At 26.3% G+C, this 14244-nt stretch overlaps 1 protein-coding gene and 1 long non-coding RNA gene across 3 annotated transcripts in view; one reads left to right on the plus strand and one right to left on the minus strand.

Moving 5' to 3' along the window:
• Positions 1-14244, minus strand: part of LOC142327253 (uncharacterized) — a 389528-nt gene that overhangs the window by 134897 nt on the left and 240387 nt on the right. The gene's annotated exons all lie outside the window — the stretch shown is intronic.
• On the plus strand, positions 1325-8744 carry LOC142327250 (uncharacterized). Its single transcript, XM_075370086.1, has 2 exons — positions 1325-1482; positions 7965-8744. The coding sequence occupies exons 1-2, from the start codon at positions 1462-1464 to the stop codon at positions 8622-8624; spliced, it is 681 nt and encodes a 226-aa protein (XP_075226201.1). The 5' UTR covers positions 1325-1461; the 3' UTR covers positions 8625-8744.

Raw genomic sequence — 14244 nt, forward strand, 5'->3', positions numbered from 1 at the left:
ATATTTATCCTTTTCCATAACCATCATTTGAAAACTCTTCCTTTCTCTTTCTTTCCTTCCATTTACCAAACCTTCTATCTCATCTATTAAGAAACATCTTCTTATATAATATCCTAACCAGTTCCTTTTCCTATATTCAATCACATTTAGCCTTTTCTTGTTCTCTCCGATTCCCCTTAATACTTCATTTGTTACATGGCCTTGGCATCTGATATTTGTCATTTTTTGCGCCACATCCACATTTCAAAAGCCTCAATTTGTTTTTGGTCTGCCTTTCTCTTCTTCCAAGTTTCCCTAAAATGATTAATCAAATTTCAAACCTTTATCTCAAATCTTGCATTGCTTTTGTATATTACATTTTTGTTTCATTACTTCATGAATCTGAGCTTGTCTTTTATTTACCTTTATCACTTGATAGTACCCGAATTTTTTATACAATTTTTTTTCTTTAGTATATTTTCCTCATATTAAAGTACAATTTAAACAAATTTTCTTCCATTCTACGCTGTCAAATGCATTTCCAAGTTCTACAAATGCCTATTATTTTTAATCCTGCTCATAAAAGTATTAAATCGTGTATCTCTTGTATCTGTACTTTTTATAAAACTAAAGAAATAAGTTAAACTAAAGATTAACGTAGTTTAAAAAAAAAAAAACTACGTTAAAAGTAATTGAAAGTAAATGAAGTAATGTATATAATGTGACGTGTTTAATAGAATTAGCGTTTGTATGAGTATATTTTTTGTAAATACTCGTATGTACATAATTTTCTTTTTTAAAAATTACATATATTCTTCTAAAACTGTTGTACCAAACACACAAAGCTATCCAAATGTATTTTTTATAACTAGTTAACGAAAGGCTAAATTAAGATAAGAACATTGTTATTGATTAAAAAATGGTCAGGATTTTTTTAATTTTCTTAATTTACCTAGTCTCTGAATGCATATTACAAAACAAAATCACCATCAAAACAATAATAAATGCAACTGCGATTCACTTTATTGTTTGAAAATGATTTTTTTACCATAAACTGCACAAGGTTCAGTAAGTACATATATATTTTATATATTTAAAAAAATAAATAAAAACTTGTGCAATACATCTGCAATGTTATAATGAAGATGTTGATACGTATAACAATATAATATATTATTTATTTTCTTAAACAAACAAAAAATACTAATAAAAAAGATTTCTTTGCCATTTTTCTCACAAATCACTATATATCTTTACAAATAGACTGTAGAGTATAATAAATCAAATAAAGAAAACAAAAAAGAAATGTAGAATTATAACAAAAGAAAAAACAGTACTTTATATCGACTGCACAGGTGCAAGTGGAAATTTTTACAAATAATGGACTTATGTTAACACAGCATATTCAAATATATAAAAGGAAGTAAGTTAGTTGAATAAAGTCAGTTATATTTGCGTAGAAGTCGCAAATAGTGAGTAACTATGGCAGCCAAATTTTATCTTGTAAGTTATTTTATAATATTTTATATTTAATATGTTTAAAATATTAAAAAAAAGTTATTCAAAGTATGCTATCTTTTTAGTTAAAATATTTATTAAGTTTTTCATTGAAAATATTTTTTAAACTTAAAAATCTTATTCTTTATGTAAGTGTAAATAGGATCATTAAATTATTAAATGTATTTTTTTTAAAATGAAATATCGCAAAGTTTATTTTAAAATGTACTTTTAAAAGATTCCGACCAATTCTTTTAAAGCTATTAATTTATCAAGAGGTATGAAATTTAAACAAATACAAAAAAATGTAATAACGGTAAAATAGCTTTAAAAATAAATTTTTGTTCATACTGTAATAATGCAGGTCTTGTACTTCAATATAAATAAAAACACTTTTTTATTTATAAGCATAAATATATTTATGCTATATATATATTTTATATTATAAGCAAGGATTGCTTATAATTTTTAAAATTAATGTTTTGATATTAAAATAATTTATACAATATTCATTACAAAACATTTAATGCTTATTTTAAACTAAACTGAATAATAGAGACGTAAATTAAAGATCTAAAAAAATCGTTAAATACATGTTGTTGGAGGGTTAAAAAAAATGCTACTTTGGAAACCTTAAAAAGTGATAATTTTAACCTATTTAATAATATCTAATTTACTAATATCTAACTTTGATCGTGTTATGCGAGTTATTCTGCACAGTACAGTCATTTTTAAGCTTGGAAAGATAATGTAAAATATATTTCTTTATTTGTCGTGAAAGAGTACGTGGTTTATAAACGCTGGCTTTTTTATATTTAGTTTTCGGAACTACTGTAATTCTGTTATTTTGTATGTATGAAGAAGTTTCATTTTAATTATGCATAATTATTATAATTTTAAGTTTTTGTAAAATAAAATGTTAATTTTTTTCAAAATGAAAAGTGAGATATGTCTAGCTAGGTACTTGCTAATTTTTTTTTGCGTGATTAGTTTTCCACATAAACCTGAAGCTTGTCCTAGGAAATATGAAATAGAAACTTTGTAACATACGAAAAAATAACTATGCTTGACAAGGATTTGACCCCGGGGCTGATCCCGGCCTTCATTAAAAGACCGAGACACGGTACTATTCCGCCACAGAAATTGGCATTAGTTTGACATGTATAATATTCTTGTTTTAGCTATGATGAAATATCTTACAGTGATTGATTCATAAGTAAAATAAATTAAATTTTTACCCAACAGACCGATCGAAATAACTCATTTGAGAGGAAAAAATTGTTACCCAGACTCTATAAGTGTAAAGGGTAAAGTGGCTTATAATAAACGTAAAAAAAATAAATATTTGAGTGGTGACGGTGGAGGGTTGATTTGGAGGGGGGTTGAAAAGGAGTGAAAAATGGTATTGCGATTTCCGACAAAAGTTGACGTTAAAAAAAAAAGGTTATTTAAGACATAGAAAGGTATAATTTAACCAAGTTTCGTTAAAATTAAATTATTTTTACGGAAATGAAAAAAAAAAAGTAAAAAAAAGATTTTTCTCGGAAATTTTTGAAGTTATGTTAAAAAATTACCTCTACAAAAGTTGTAGATTTTTAAATGATCTACAACTTTTGTATTGGAAAATTTTTTTTCAACCCCCCAACCCCCCCAAATAACCCTACACCACCACCGCTCACGCATTCATTTTCTTTTACGTTTATTATAAGCTCCTTTATCATTTCAACTTATAAAATTCCAGTTAAGAATTTTTTTTTCTAAGTGTAATTTGGATGGACTACAAGTGATTGTAATAATAGAGAAATAATTTCATAGAAAAAAAAATAAAAAATTTCTTCTATGAAAAATGAGCACACCTATGCAAAAAAAACTTATTTTATTACTGGTAATGTTTATTTATTTTGTATCTATGAAAAAGAATATATGTAAATAATTATGCGACTATTTTGTCTCATATGCAATAAGAATATTTAATGCCATCTAAAAATTGATTAAATTTAATAATTACTTTTTTTTGCAACGTTAATTAACGATAAAACAAATTTAATGACAAGATATTTTTCAAAAATGATTAAAAAGAAATTACCGTTGAATTTTTTTACTACCAAAAAGTAAATGAATAACACTAAATTAACAATTAGAAAACTAAAAAGTTATTTAAACAAACACTATTCATTAATCTAAATTTACGGTTTCCCGTAGAATGTTTTTCGCTTGATTTACTGTCTAAAATAAAAATAAAATGTTCATTTTATTAATATAACTCGTCTACATCGTAACTTTTATTTACAATTAAGATAAAATAAGAGTTTTATTCGTAGAATTAATTTTCTATACAACTTGGAGTCATTTTAAATTAATTTTGGAATAAAAAGCTATGAAAAATTTTAATCTCTCCTTAAAAAAAATAATAAAAAACACTCCTTCACAGACTTATTAGGGAAAGTGGCTTATTCACTGATCAGAATATATATATATATATATATATATATATATATATATATATATTACAAATATTATATATGAACTACATGCATAAAACTAAAATAGAAGCTACTTTTACTCTTACCAGTAACACGTTCACATAGTTAATAGCAAGGATTAGATGTATAGTGAACATAATTATTCTCAAAGAAAGCAATTGGTGATCTTTGTATCTCAAGTGTTTTATACATATCACAACCATAAAGAAACCTGAGATAAATTAGAAATATAAGATAATAAATATATAAAATATAAGATAAATATATAAAATTAGAAATAAGCGTACCTATTTCCGTCATAAAAAAAAGGTGAAACATACTTGTATTTGTACATGCTAATACACTTTTTGTTGAAACTTTAATGAGATGAATCGGAATCAATGTCCATCCACGCATTTAGATATATATAATGAAACGTTTTCCTAAGAGAATTAATTAAATGTTTATTTACTGTTAATATATTTTTTTTTAACTCCCTAAACTCTAATATTAAAATTTCTTATAAAAAATAAATTAATGCTAAAGTAATTCGAACGTAAATAATGACTAAAGAGTAAATTGCTTAAATTAAAATTAACAGCATTCTAATCCTTAAAAAATACTGTTGCGTCAAGAATATTTTGTGTTAGATAAAAAAATCTATAATTTTGAATTAATTTTAAAGGTAGAATATTAAACATAACCTGAAAATGTTGGTTGTTTTTCAGTATTTTTTATTGTTATATTTACAGTAATGAAGATTATAAATTTTATTTTTATAAAATTATTTTCAGCCCCCAACTATTATTATATACTATTCTTTTTTTAACTTGTATAAAACTCATTATGAATTTCATATTTTCAGTTTTTTATCTACATTACAAATTGCTAGAATGATACATAATTAAAGAATGTAAAAAACAGAGTAGTTTCATACTATATTAAATTATTATTAATACGAGTTATCTTCCCCGTACTTCTTACGTTGAATGCGCAATAGAAAATTTTATAATTACTTTGACCAAACTGATTGTAGAAACAGCATACTCATCACTTTGGACTACAAAAATGTAGAGTTCTGCGTATCGAGTAAACTGAAAGGTGTCATGTGATTTAGGTATCATTGTATAATAAAGGATACTACTACTAATATTCCTTTGGGTTACGTATAAATAGTTGTAATGTTAACTCATTAAAAGGATTTTTTGTTATAAATTCCATTATAAGTATAATGAACAAAATTTTATTTCAAGTATTTTTATAGATGAATAACAACGTTAAAGAATTAATAATTTGTTAAAAAAACGGTAATTAATTACAAATAAATATTATCGGCTTTAACAATAAATAATAATCAGAAATTAATTTTAAATTTTAAATATGCGGTTTAATTTTTTAAATACTCGTACGAAATAAATCTTAAGATTTTATGTATTGAACTGAAACTCGTTAACAATTGGTTGATAATGAAATGATCCGTTTCAACTTTAGTACATCACCTATAATGATGAAGGAGATTAAAATGGGTTGGTAAAGGTGTAAAAAAAACATCTAAACTCCTGCACTGTTGACAATGAAACGAAACAGATTTTTACCTGCATCATCCCTAACATTTTTCATTAGGGTAGAGATAATAATTCAGAGAAGATAAAAAAAGCGAAATAAAATATACGACGGAGAATAGAAAAGCTGGATATATATTTAGAGGAACAAGTAAGGCTGGTTTAGTTTTTTTTTGTTTTTTTTTTAAAAAGGATGCGTGAAAAAATGTGAAGTCGTAAGCCGGAAAAAATATTAAAGAATTTGTAAACAGGATAAAATCATGGAAGGTTTAGAAAAATTGTATAAATATATGAATGAAGTATCATAAGGAGAGCAAATGAGAAAAGGAAATAAACCTGAGGTCAATGAATTACCACAACTTTGGAATTTGGATAAAAAAAATTCTAAATAATAACCAACTATTTTTATTTCAAGTACACATGAAGATATATTTTAATAGTAACATTAATTAATAAAATATAGAACAATTTCAAATTTTATATAAAATTCAGTTAAAAGAAATTTCAATTTAATTAAGACTACAGTTATATCCATACTTCTAAACTTCTAAGTCATTAACACTTATATATCACTTAAGAAAATATTTCTTTATTAGTTAATTCAATTACAGTCATTTTCTACTTCAATATAATCGCACAAAAATTAATTGTTGTTAAAATCTAAAACTCAAACATCAAATATAAATAATTGTTGATAAAAGGAAGAATATTGGGACTACTAACAGAAATAGTTTATTTCTGTTCAATATTTGAAATACTGAAATAATATCAAAGAAATAAATGGTTAAAATTCATAACAACCCAATCCAAAAGTAATAACTTAAAATATTACGTTGGCTAAAGTAATGAATTTACATAATAAAAATCATTTTAATTTTACAAACTTTCGTTAAAATAGCAAAATAAATTAACCCTTTATAATAATAATAAATGAAATGTTGTTGCAACTTTAAAGTCATTTTTACCTCTTTCAATAATTGACAAAAAACAAAGTTAAAACTTAGAGAAGAAACCAAGTTGCATAACACGAAAAAATGTTATAAATAGTTATAGTTGTTATAGTTAAACGAATTGAAAAAACTTACGAGCGTAAATGAATATATGATATATAATTCAGTTATATGTGCTTTACTCATAGTATTCCTGTTTTATTATAATTCAATATATATATATATATATATATATATACACACACACACAGCGAGAGAGAGAGAGAGACCCACAGGTGAATTTCTCTTATCAAAATAATTTAAAAAATTCACATAAACATAGGTCTGGAGAAGCTTAGTTATCGAGTTACGGGTAGTAAGGATTTCGTCGGGAATTCAGCTACCCCGGTGAAATGAAGTCGTACTGAAAGGGATGTTAATTGAGAGGAAATTGGTTTCCTATGGCTTTTGACCTGGAAAATTTAATAAAATAAATTCCAGAACTGTATGGAAATATAGTTTTGGAACCTATTTTTCTAAAAATTTCAGTACGACCACATTTCACCGAGGAGCTGAATTTCGAGCGAAATCTTTCGATAGCCGTAACTCGACAACGAAGCGTTTCCAGATCTACATTTATGTGAACTTTTTTCATAATTTTGATGAGAAGAAAACACCTGCGAATTATGTTGATTTCCTCGTGGAACACTATGTACATATATATATATATATATATACATAATGCTCAATTTTTATTAAAGAGCACAAAACAGTATATTGCTTTTGAAAAAGAACTGTGTAACAATTATTTTGTTCAACAAAAATGGAAAAAAATCTTGTCCTTGACTAAGTAGAGGATGAAGTTTGCTTGTAAGATTATTATGGTAACCTATAAACAGATAAAAGTACCTAATTCCAACAGTATTTTACTTACTATATGTAAATTCGTTCAGCTCTCCATATTTTTTTATTTTTATTTTCTTCGGTGTTAAATAACATAATTATTTGTTAATAAAAGAAGTGACGGTATTGTTAATTTTTTTTTATATTTATTTATAATTGTGGTAAGGAAGTGATTTTTTTAAATTTATTTTTAGTTAAATTTAGGGAAAAAATTAATAAATAAACTTTGTTAATTGTTGTAAATATTTTGCTTTTAAACCTGCAGAAAAAATGAAATTTTGAAATAAATAAACATATTTTCTTCAGAATAATTTACAGAAAGGTGTTTTTACCGGATTAGGTTTTCAATTTTAATTCACCAAGGAGAAAATAATTTAATCAAAATTCATACGATTCTCTGGCTAATTTGAACACCACTAATCTACTACTTCAATTTTAAACAATCGGTGGGTTTGGAATCTAGCGTTTTGCATACTAAATCATAGATACAGATTCATTAATTGTTGAAGAAGTACAATGTCTTTTACCTATAAAAAGCTTACATTAATACTGCAGCAAACAGAAATACAAAACAACAAAATCTTTTTATAAAACAAATTACTATGATAATATATTGTTTTACAATGTTACAGGTATTAATATTAGCAGTAGCAATTCTTCAAGTAGCATCTTTGCTTAAACCACCAAGCTTTGAAAAAAAATTAATACCAGAAATTCCGCAAATAAATGTGCTTGAACAAGAAATCCCAAAATTATTTACGAAGACAGCAAAAGAAGATAAACCTGATGAAAATCCATTAAAAAGTGGTTTAATAACATTAGCCGTACGAGATCTTTTATCAACCGTTGACGATGCAAAATATGACGGAAATGCAGAAAAATATGAATCACCAAATCTAGATGTATCCAGACTGCAGAAACGAAATATGGCAGAAATCCAGGTAAAAAAAAAAGAAGTAAAGAAAAATACTCTGAAAACACAGAAATCAGGACTTAGTATTCCTAAGCCGAAAGTACCAAGTATGAAAATACCGAAAGTACCAAGTATGAAAATACCGAAAGTACCTAGTATGAAAATACCGAAAGTACCTAGTATGAAAATACCGAAAGTACCTAGTATGAAAATACCGAAAGTACCTAGTATGAAAAAACCACATTTGCCCAGTATAAAAAAACCAAGTGTTCCTAAAATGAGTTTACCGAGTGCACCGAAAATGGGAAAAATAAATGTAGGTATGAAAAGTAAATCCATAAAAAAGGAACAAAAAATTCAGAAAAATCATTTAAGATAAACCAGTCACTTATGTAAAAGCTAATCATATATAAAAGTTCTATGATAATTAAAGAAGAAAAAAAAATGTAATTAAATTTGTTAATAAATAATTCAATAAAAATAAATATGAAGTAGATAATTTGTAATTTTTCTCCTTATTGAACATATGCATTATTGAAGAGATTTTAACATAAAACGATTTCTAAAATAGACATAGTAAATCTACATCATTCATAGTTGATGCAGCAACAATAAAATGTCATGCGCCCGATTTCAAACACCAAAATCTAACTTTATGAATATTATTTAACTGATTTAGAATAGGTCCTTTGACTAATTATTTTAATAAAGTGATAGTTATGAAACTTATCATTTAACTATAAGAATGATTTCAAAATAAAGAAAAATGAATCGCTTCGAAAAGTACTAGAGCTAAAATTACGGAAATATATATATATATGTATACCATCTGCTATACCCAATTCGATTGATACTAGTTTTCTATGCTTTTATAATTTAAAACTAAAAGCATACTAAAATAAAATACTTTTATAAAACATTTTATTTTTATTACTTATAAATCTTAAGAGAATTATACAAGTACATTTAAAGAAACCAATTTTGTAATCCTGTTACAACGAATAAATGAGAATTTGTTACATTCTGATTTTACAATTATAATATTTAAGAAAACAGAAAATTCTTTAAAATATAATAAAGAAAATGAGATCGCACTGAGCACGTGGCCTGGCAGTTGCGATTTTGAACATGTTTTCGCAAAACCATTTATTTTTGCTTTCATCATCTTTTTTAAATTTATAAAAAAACGTAAAATATATTTTACGTGTAGGTAACCTGTAGGTATCCACAAAAGGATTCAGTCAGATTAATCTTGCTAAATCCGAGAAAAGACGTAATAAGCGTGGAAAAATAACAGTTATTATACATTACTGGTACTGATCTGGTAATTGTTATGGATCGAAGAGTAGGTTTCTTGTGAAAAAAGGTTTTTCTATTGTAAAAAGTACTGCCCAGTATAAAAAAACCAAGTGTTCCTAAAATCAACCGCTGACGCAAAAATATCTAAAATGCATTGATACATTCACTAGATGCTTTTTCTTAAAAATGCTTATGCTTTTTCTTATCTATGTCATAGAAAAAATAATTATTGTAATTATTAAGAATCACACATAATAAAAGTTTGTATTGAAGTCAAAACAAGAATAGTAAAATGTCAAACAAAATGGGCAAATAACCAAACGTAAAGGAAACTATAAGTAAAATAGTCGATACGCATAAAATGAAACTTAATACAATAATCCTTTTTTTATGATGTGTGTATAACATACACATACACACACCCATATAAATATATATATATAAAATACTGTTATTTTATAGTACTTTACTTTACTTTCTAGTACTAAAATACTAGAAAAAAGGCGGGACCTGAGGTCCGCCGCTAAAATGTTACAAGGTTTATGTTTCATTATACATGATTTTGTTAAATGTTTTTGCCAATTGCAACTAAATAGCGTTCATGAATTTAACATACAAACAACGATAAGCTTCAAAATTCTGAACATTTTTTTTAGCTGTTTCTCTAGTTGTGATTTTTAATTCAGCTCTAACCCCAATGTTTTTCTTTTTGAAATTTAATTTTTGATATATCATTCGTATCAAGAAGTATAAATCGTTCGTGCGCTTCATTCTAAATAAAAATGTTAACACATACAGCAAACAAACCAAGGCACCATGATTTTTTATTGGAGAGATACATAAATTTCCGCATATTTCTCTCATTCATTTCCACTTATAAAGCAATTTTTTCATCTTGTATCAAACAGATGATTGTTTATTCGCTCCATTTTACTATTTCAAAATCCAATTTTTTGGTTTTTCCAAAAATGATAAAACCTGTTCATTACAAAAATCTAAAAAAAAAATTAAAAAAATAAGTAATTATGTAAAATTAACGTGAACTTATCGTTAAATGAACAACATAAAATAAAATTACGGGAATTATACAACTTATTTCGAAAAATAATTAAGAGGCAATGTACATAGTAGACATTTATACAAAAATTACATTTTCATGAAATTAATTTTTTTTACAATATCTGCTTCTGTCTTTTAATAATACTGGTGAACAAAAATATCTAAAATGCATTGATACATTCACTAGATGCTTTTTCTTACTAATATTCAAATAAAAAAAATCTATGTAAGTAATTCACTATAAATTGCAAAAATTGATCTTTAATTTGATATATTAAATGTTTTAATAGTACGAAACACAGTTTAATTATTATCCCTCAAAAATCGTCAGGTGTATATGCTGGACCCAATAGATTAAATAAACACAATTGAAAGTTTGATAAAAAATTAACAAAATGAACATTACGGAACTTCACAAAAGTTAACCTTTCCCATTTCCCTTTTACCCTTTCTCCTTTTTTCCTTTTCCCACTTTCATTTTACCGTAGTCCCTTTCCCTCATTTCTCATTGTCCTTCCTCTTCCCCCCTTTCCATTTATTTTTCGCAGTATTCCCCTTTTTTCTTTTCCATTTTCCCTTTCTTCCCTTTTACGATTTTTCCCTATCTCCCTTTTTCCCCACGTGAAAATTCTTTTAGTCTATAATAGACACGCATATCGGGAATACTGAAATGGAATCGTAAAATATTTAGTATACCGTGTGTTGCTTTTACGTCCGATAGATAGCGTTGTTTTTAAAAAAAAAAAACATGTTTTTACCTGCCACAGGTATGAAATCTTAGGTAAAAATAATAGGTATATAAAAACACTCGTATATTCGAATGCAACGTTGTGTCAACATTTAAATCAATCGTTGAAAAACTTTCGGAGATTTAAAATTTTGAACAAACGAACAGTTACATTTTTATTTATATAGATTCAGGTTAATTGAAAAATCTAAATAAAATAATTAAGTTAAAAAGTTGTAACATCTTACCATTCATTCGTAATTTGACTGTTTATTGTTTTTTCCAATAAAACTGAAAACTTCTACATTTTTTATGGAGATATTTATTTTCTATATTTTTAAAATAATAAATTATAACAAAAAAGAAATGGTACGTGACATATATTATTTACAATATTAATTTCCAAATTTTATTTATTTTTAGCCTTCCATATAAAAAATATATGCATAAATGTTAAATTTCTGATTCAATACTAATTCTCCTATTTCCTGAATACCAAGAAAGTTTTAAATTTGACATATACATTTATGAAAATTATTAATAGAAAATTTAATTATAAATTAACCTGATTACTTACTCTTAAGAGGTTTCAAAAGACGGGGAAAAAATTTTAATAGAATTATTTTAATTTAATAATTTTGGAAATTTGGTTATTTTTTAATGTTTCGTTATTATCCTTGAAAAAGAAATATAAATAATGATAGAATATTTTGGTTAAAAAAAACAAAAAAAAAAACAAGAAGCGAATGTAAAGGACTTATGCCTGCCTGTATTTAAATTTAATTAGTTTTCAATGTGATTGTCAGAGTATTATACATGACAGTATTTGTACTGACATTGTACGAAGGATGACCTTCTTACAAACTAATTATAATAAACAAAATTTTGGACAGTATACTCGTACATCACAAGGTTGTAAGTATTATTACTAAATTAAGTATGAATCAAAAATCTTATTCTCAGTTAAAAACATGGCAGTTATTTTTTGCAACAAACATTGATCAAAACAAAATAAAAAATCATAATAATATTTTAAAAAATTATATTTTTTCTCCTCCTTGTACGAATAACTCTTATAAAAACTTTGCATTTAATTAAATTTATAAAATTTAATTAAGTTCATTTGATTAGGGCGTAGTAGTATGATGTGTGTGTATTTTATACACACACTCTCTCTCTCTCTCTCTCTCTCTATATATATATATATATATATATATATATATATAGACTATATATATATATATATTTATAGACTAAAAATAAAGAGAGTCTCTCTCTCTCTCTCTATATATATATATATATATATATTTCAGAGAGAGAGAGAGAGAGTGGGCAATTGGATTAAACTGTAATAAAAAATGAAGACATAATATCTAAGAAGTTTCGAACTAATTTAATTGAACCATTTGTTTTCTTAACAAGATGAGTCATTTGAGACAGCATTCTAAAGCTCAATTATAACATCTGTGTATGGAATATTCATGGATTCCTAAGTTGTGAAATTGATCATCAGCATCTAGATGAAACAATATGATGAACGAACGTCACTCAGGAACACCTTTCACCCACCGATAAATACTGAACGCGAAGTTATGGTTACGTTTGTGTTTTATGTTAAGATTAGTTACAAGGCGAGTGCGTTCAAACCTAATTGAAACATAGTAAATATGCTATTTTTTTGTAGCTAAAAAAAAATCGTTGATGATGTGTTTTAAAAACTTCTACATCGATGTGTGTACATCTTTAGGATTTTTCTCAACTAATTAAAATTGTACCACTAGTTTCCGTATTCGGCTATTATTCTCATAATCCATTTTATAGTTCTGAAATGATAAACATATTCACTATTTTGACTTTTCACACACACACACACACACACACACACACACACACACACACACACACACACACACACACACACACACACACACACACACACACACACACACACACACACACACACACACACACACACACACACACACACACATATATATATATATATATATATACACGAGGTGCTACCCAAACGTTCGGGGAATTTGAATTTCGCCCGCGAACCATTGCTGGTACAACCTGCTGCCGCTAGATATGTTATGCTAACAGTACTCTTTGTGAATCAGTGTTCCAACAGCTGCGACGATTAGAGGCTGCATTGTTGACTTTCATGCGGTTGTGTAACGTTGTGTTTTCTGCTTCGGCGAAGTTCTAAATGGCAGATTTTAAAGAGCAAAGAACCTGCATCAAATTTTGCTGCATGCTTAAAAAACCGGTGCAGAAACCCATCGCATGCTTGTGGAAGGATTTGGTGACAATGCTATGAGTAAAAGTAAAACTTTTTTGTGGTACAGACGATTCAAAGATGGACGAACGAGCGTTACCTGCATAATTTTTAAAAGAGCATTGCTTAATTGTTGAAAGTTACGTTCACCTCATTCGATGCTGTCATAAATATGCGTATCGATAATAATAAACAATTTTTAAAATTGCAATAATAAAGTACAATATTTATGCTTAATAATGCTTTCGTTCAGCGTTTCCGAACAAAATAGAACGAAAGCATAGGCAACTGATTCCACAGAGACTGCGAATATAACAGTCTAATATATTATTTTTCAATTTATATTGGGTAATCCAAATGATATCAATAAAAAGAAACGAACAATTTTCATTTGATAAAAGTAATAAACTATTTTCTATTTTTCATAATATAAGACCTTAAAAAATAATATAATGAGCATTCTATATAAGACTGGAATAAAGTGATTTGCAGTGATGGGTGCAGCTCACCGATGAGATAAGAAAGGTCAAAATGGCGAACAATTTGGTAGGTCCAGTTATCGCTAATATCAATTATATACTTCTAATATTCCTAACTCTGAAATCGTTTCAACAAGATATATAAAATTTAAAC

Source organism: Lycorma delicatula, chromosome 7, assembly GCF_047948215.1.
Source record: "Lycorma delicatula isolate Av1 chromosome 7, ASM4794821v1, whole genome shotgun sequence".
Lineage (NCBI taxonomy): Eukaryota > Metazoa > Arthropoda > Insecta > Hemiptera > Fulgoridae > Lycorma > Lycorma delicatula.

Excerpts from the sequence above, each read along its gene's own strand:
- LOC142327250 (XM_075370086.1), top strand. The coding sequence starts at position 1,462 with ATGGCAGCCAAATTTTATCTT. Across the intron at positions 1,483-7,964 it reads TGGCAGCCAAATTTTATCTT|GTATTAATATTAGCAGTAGC; the intron begins GTAAGTTATTTT and ends ACAATGTTACAG.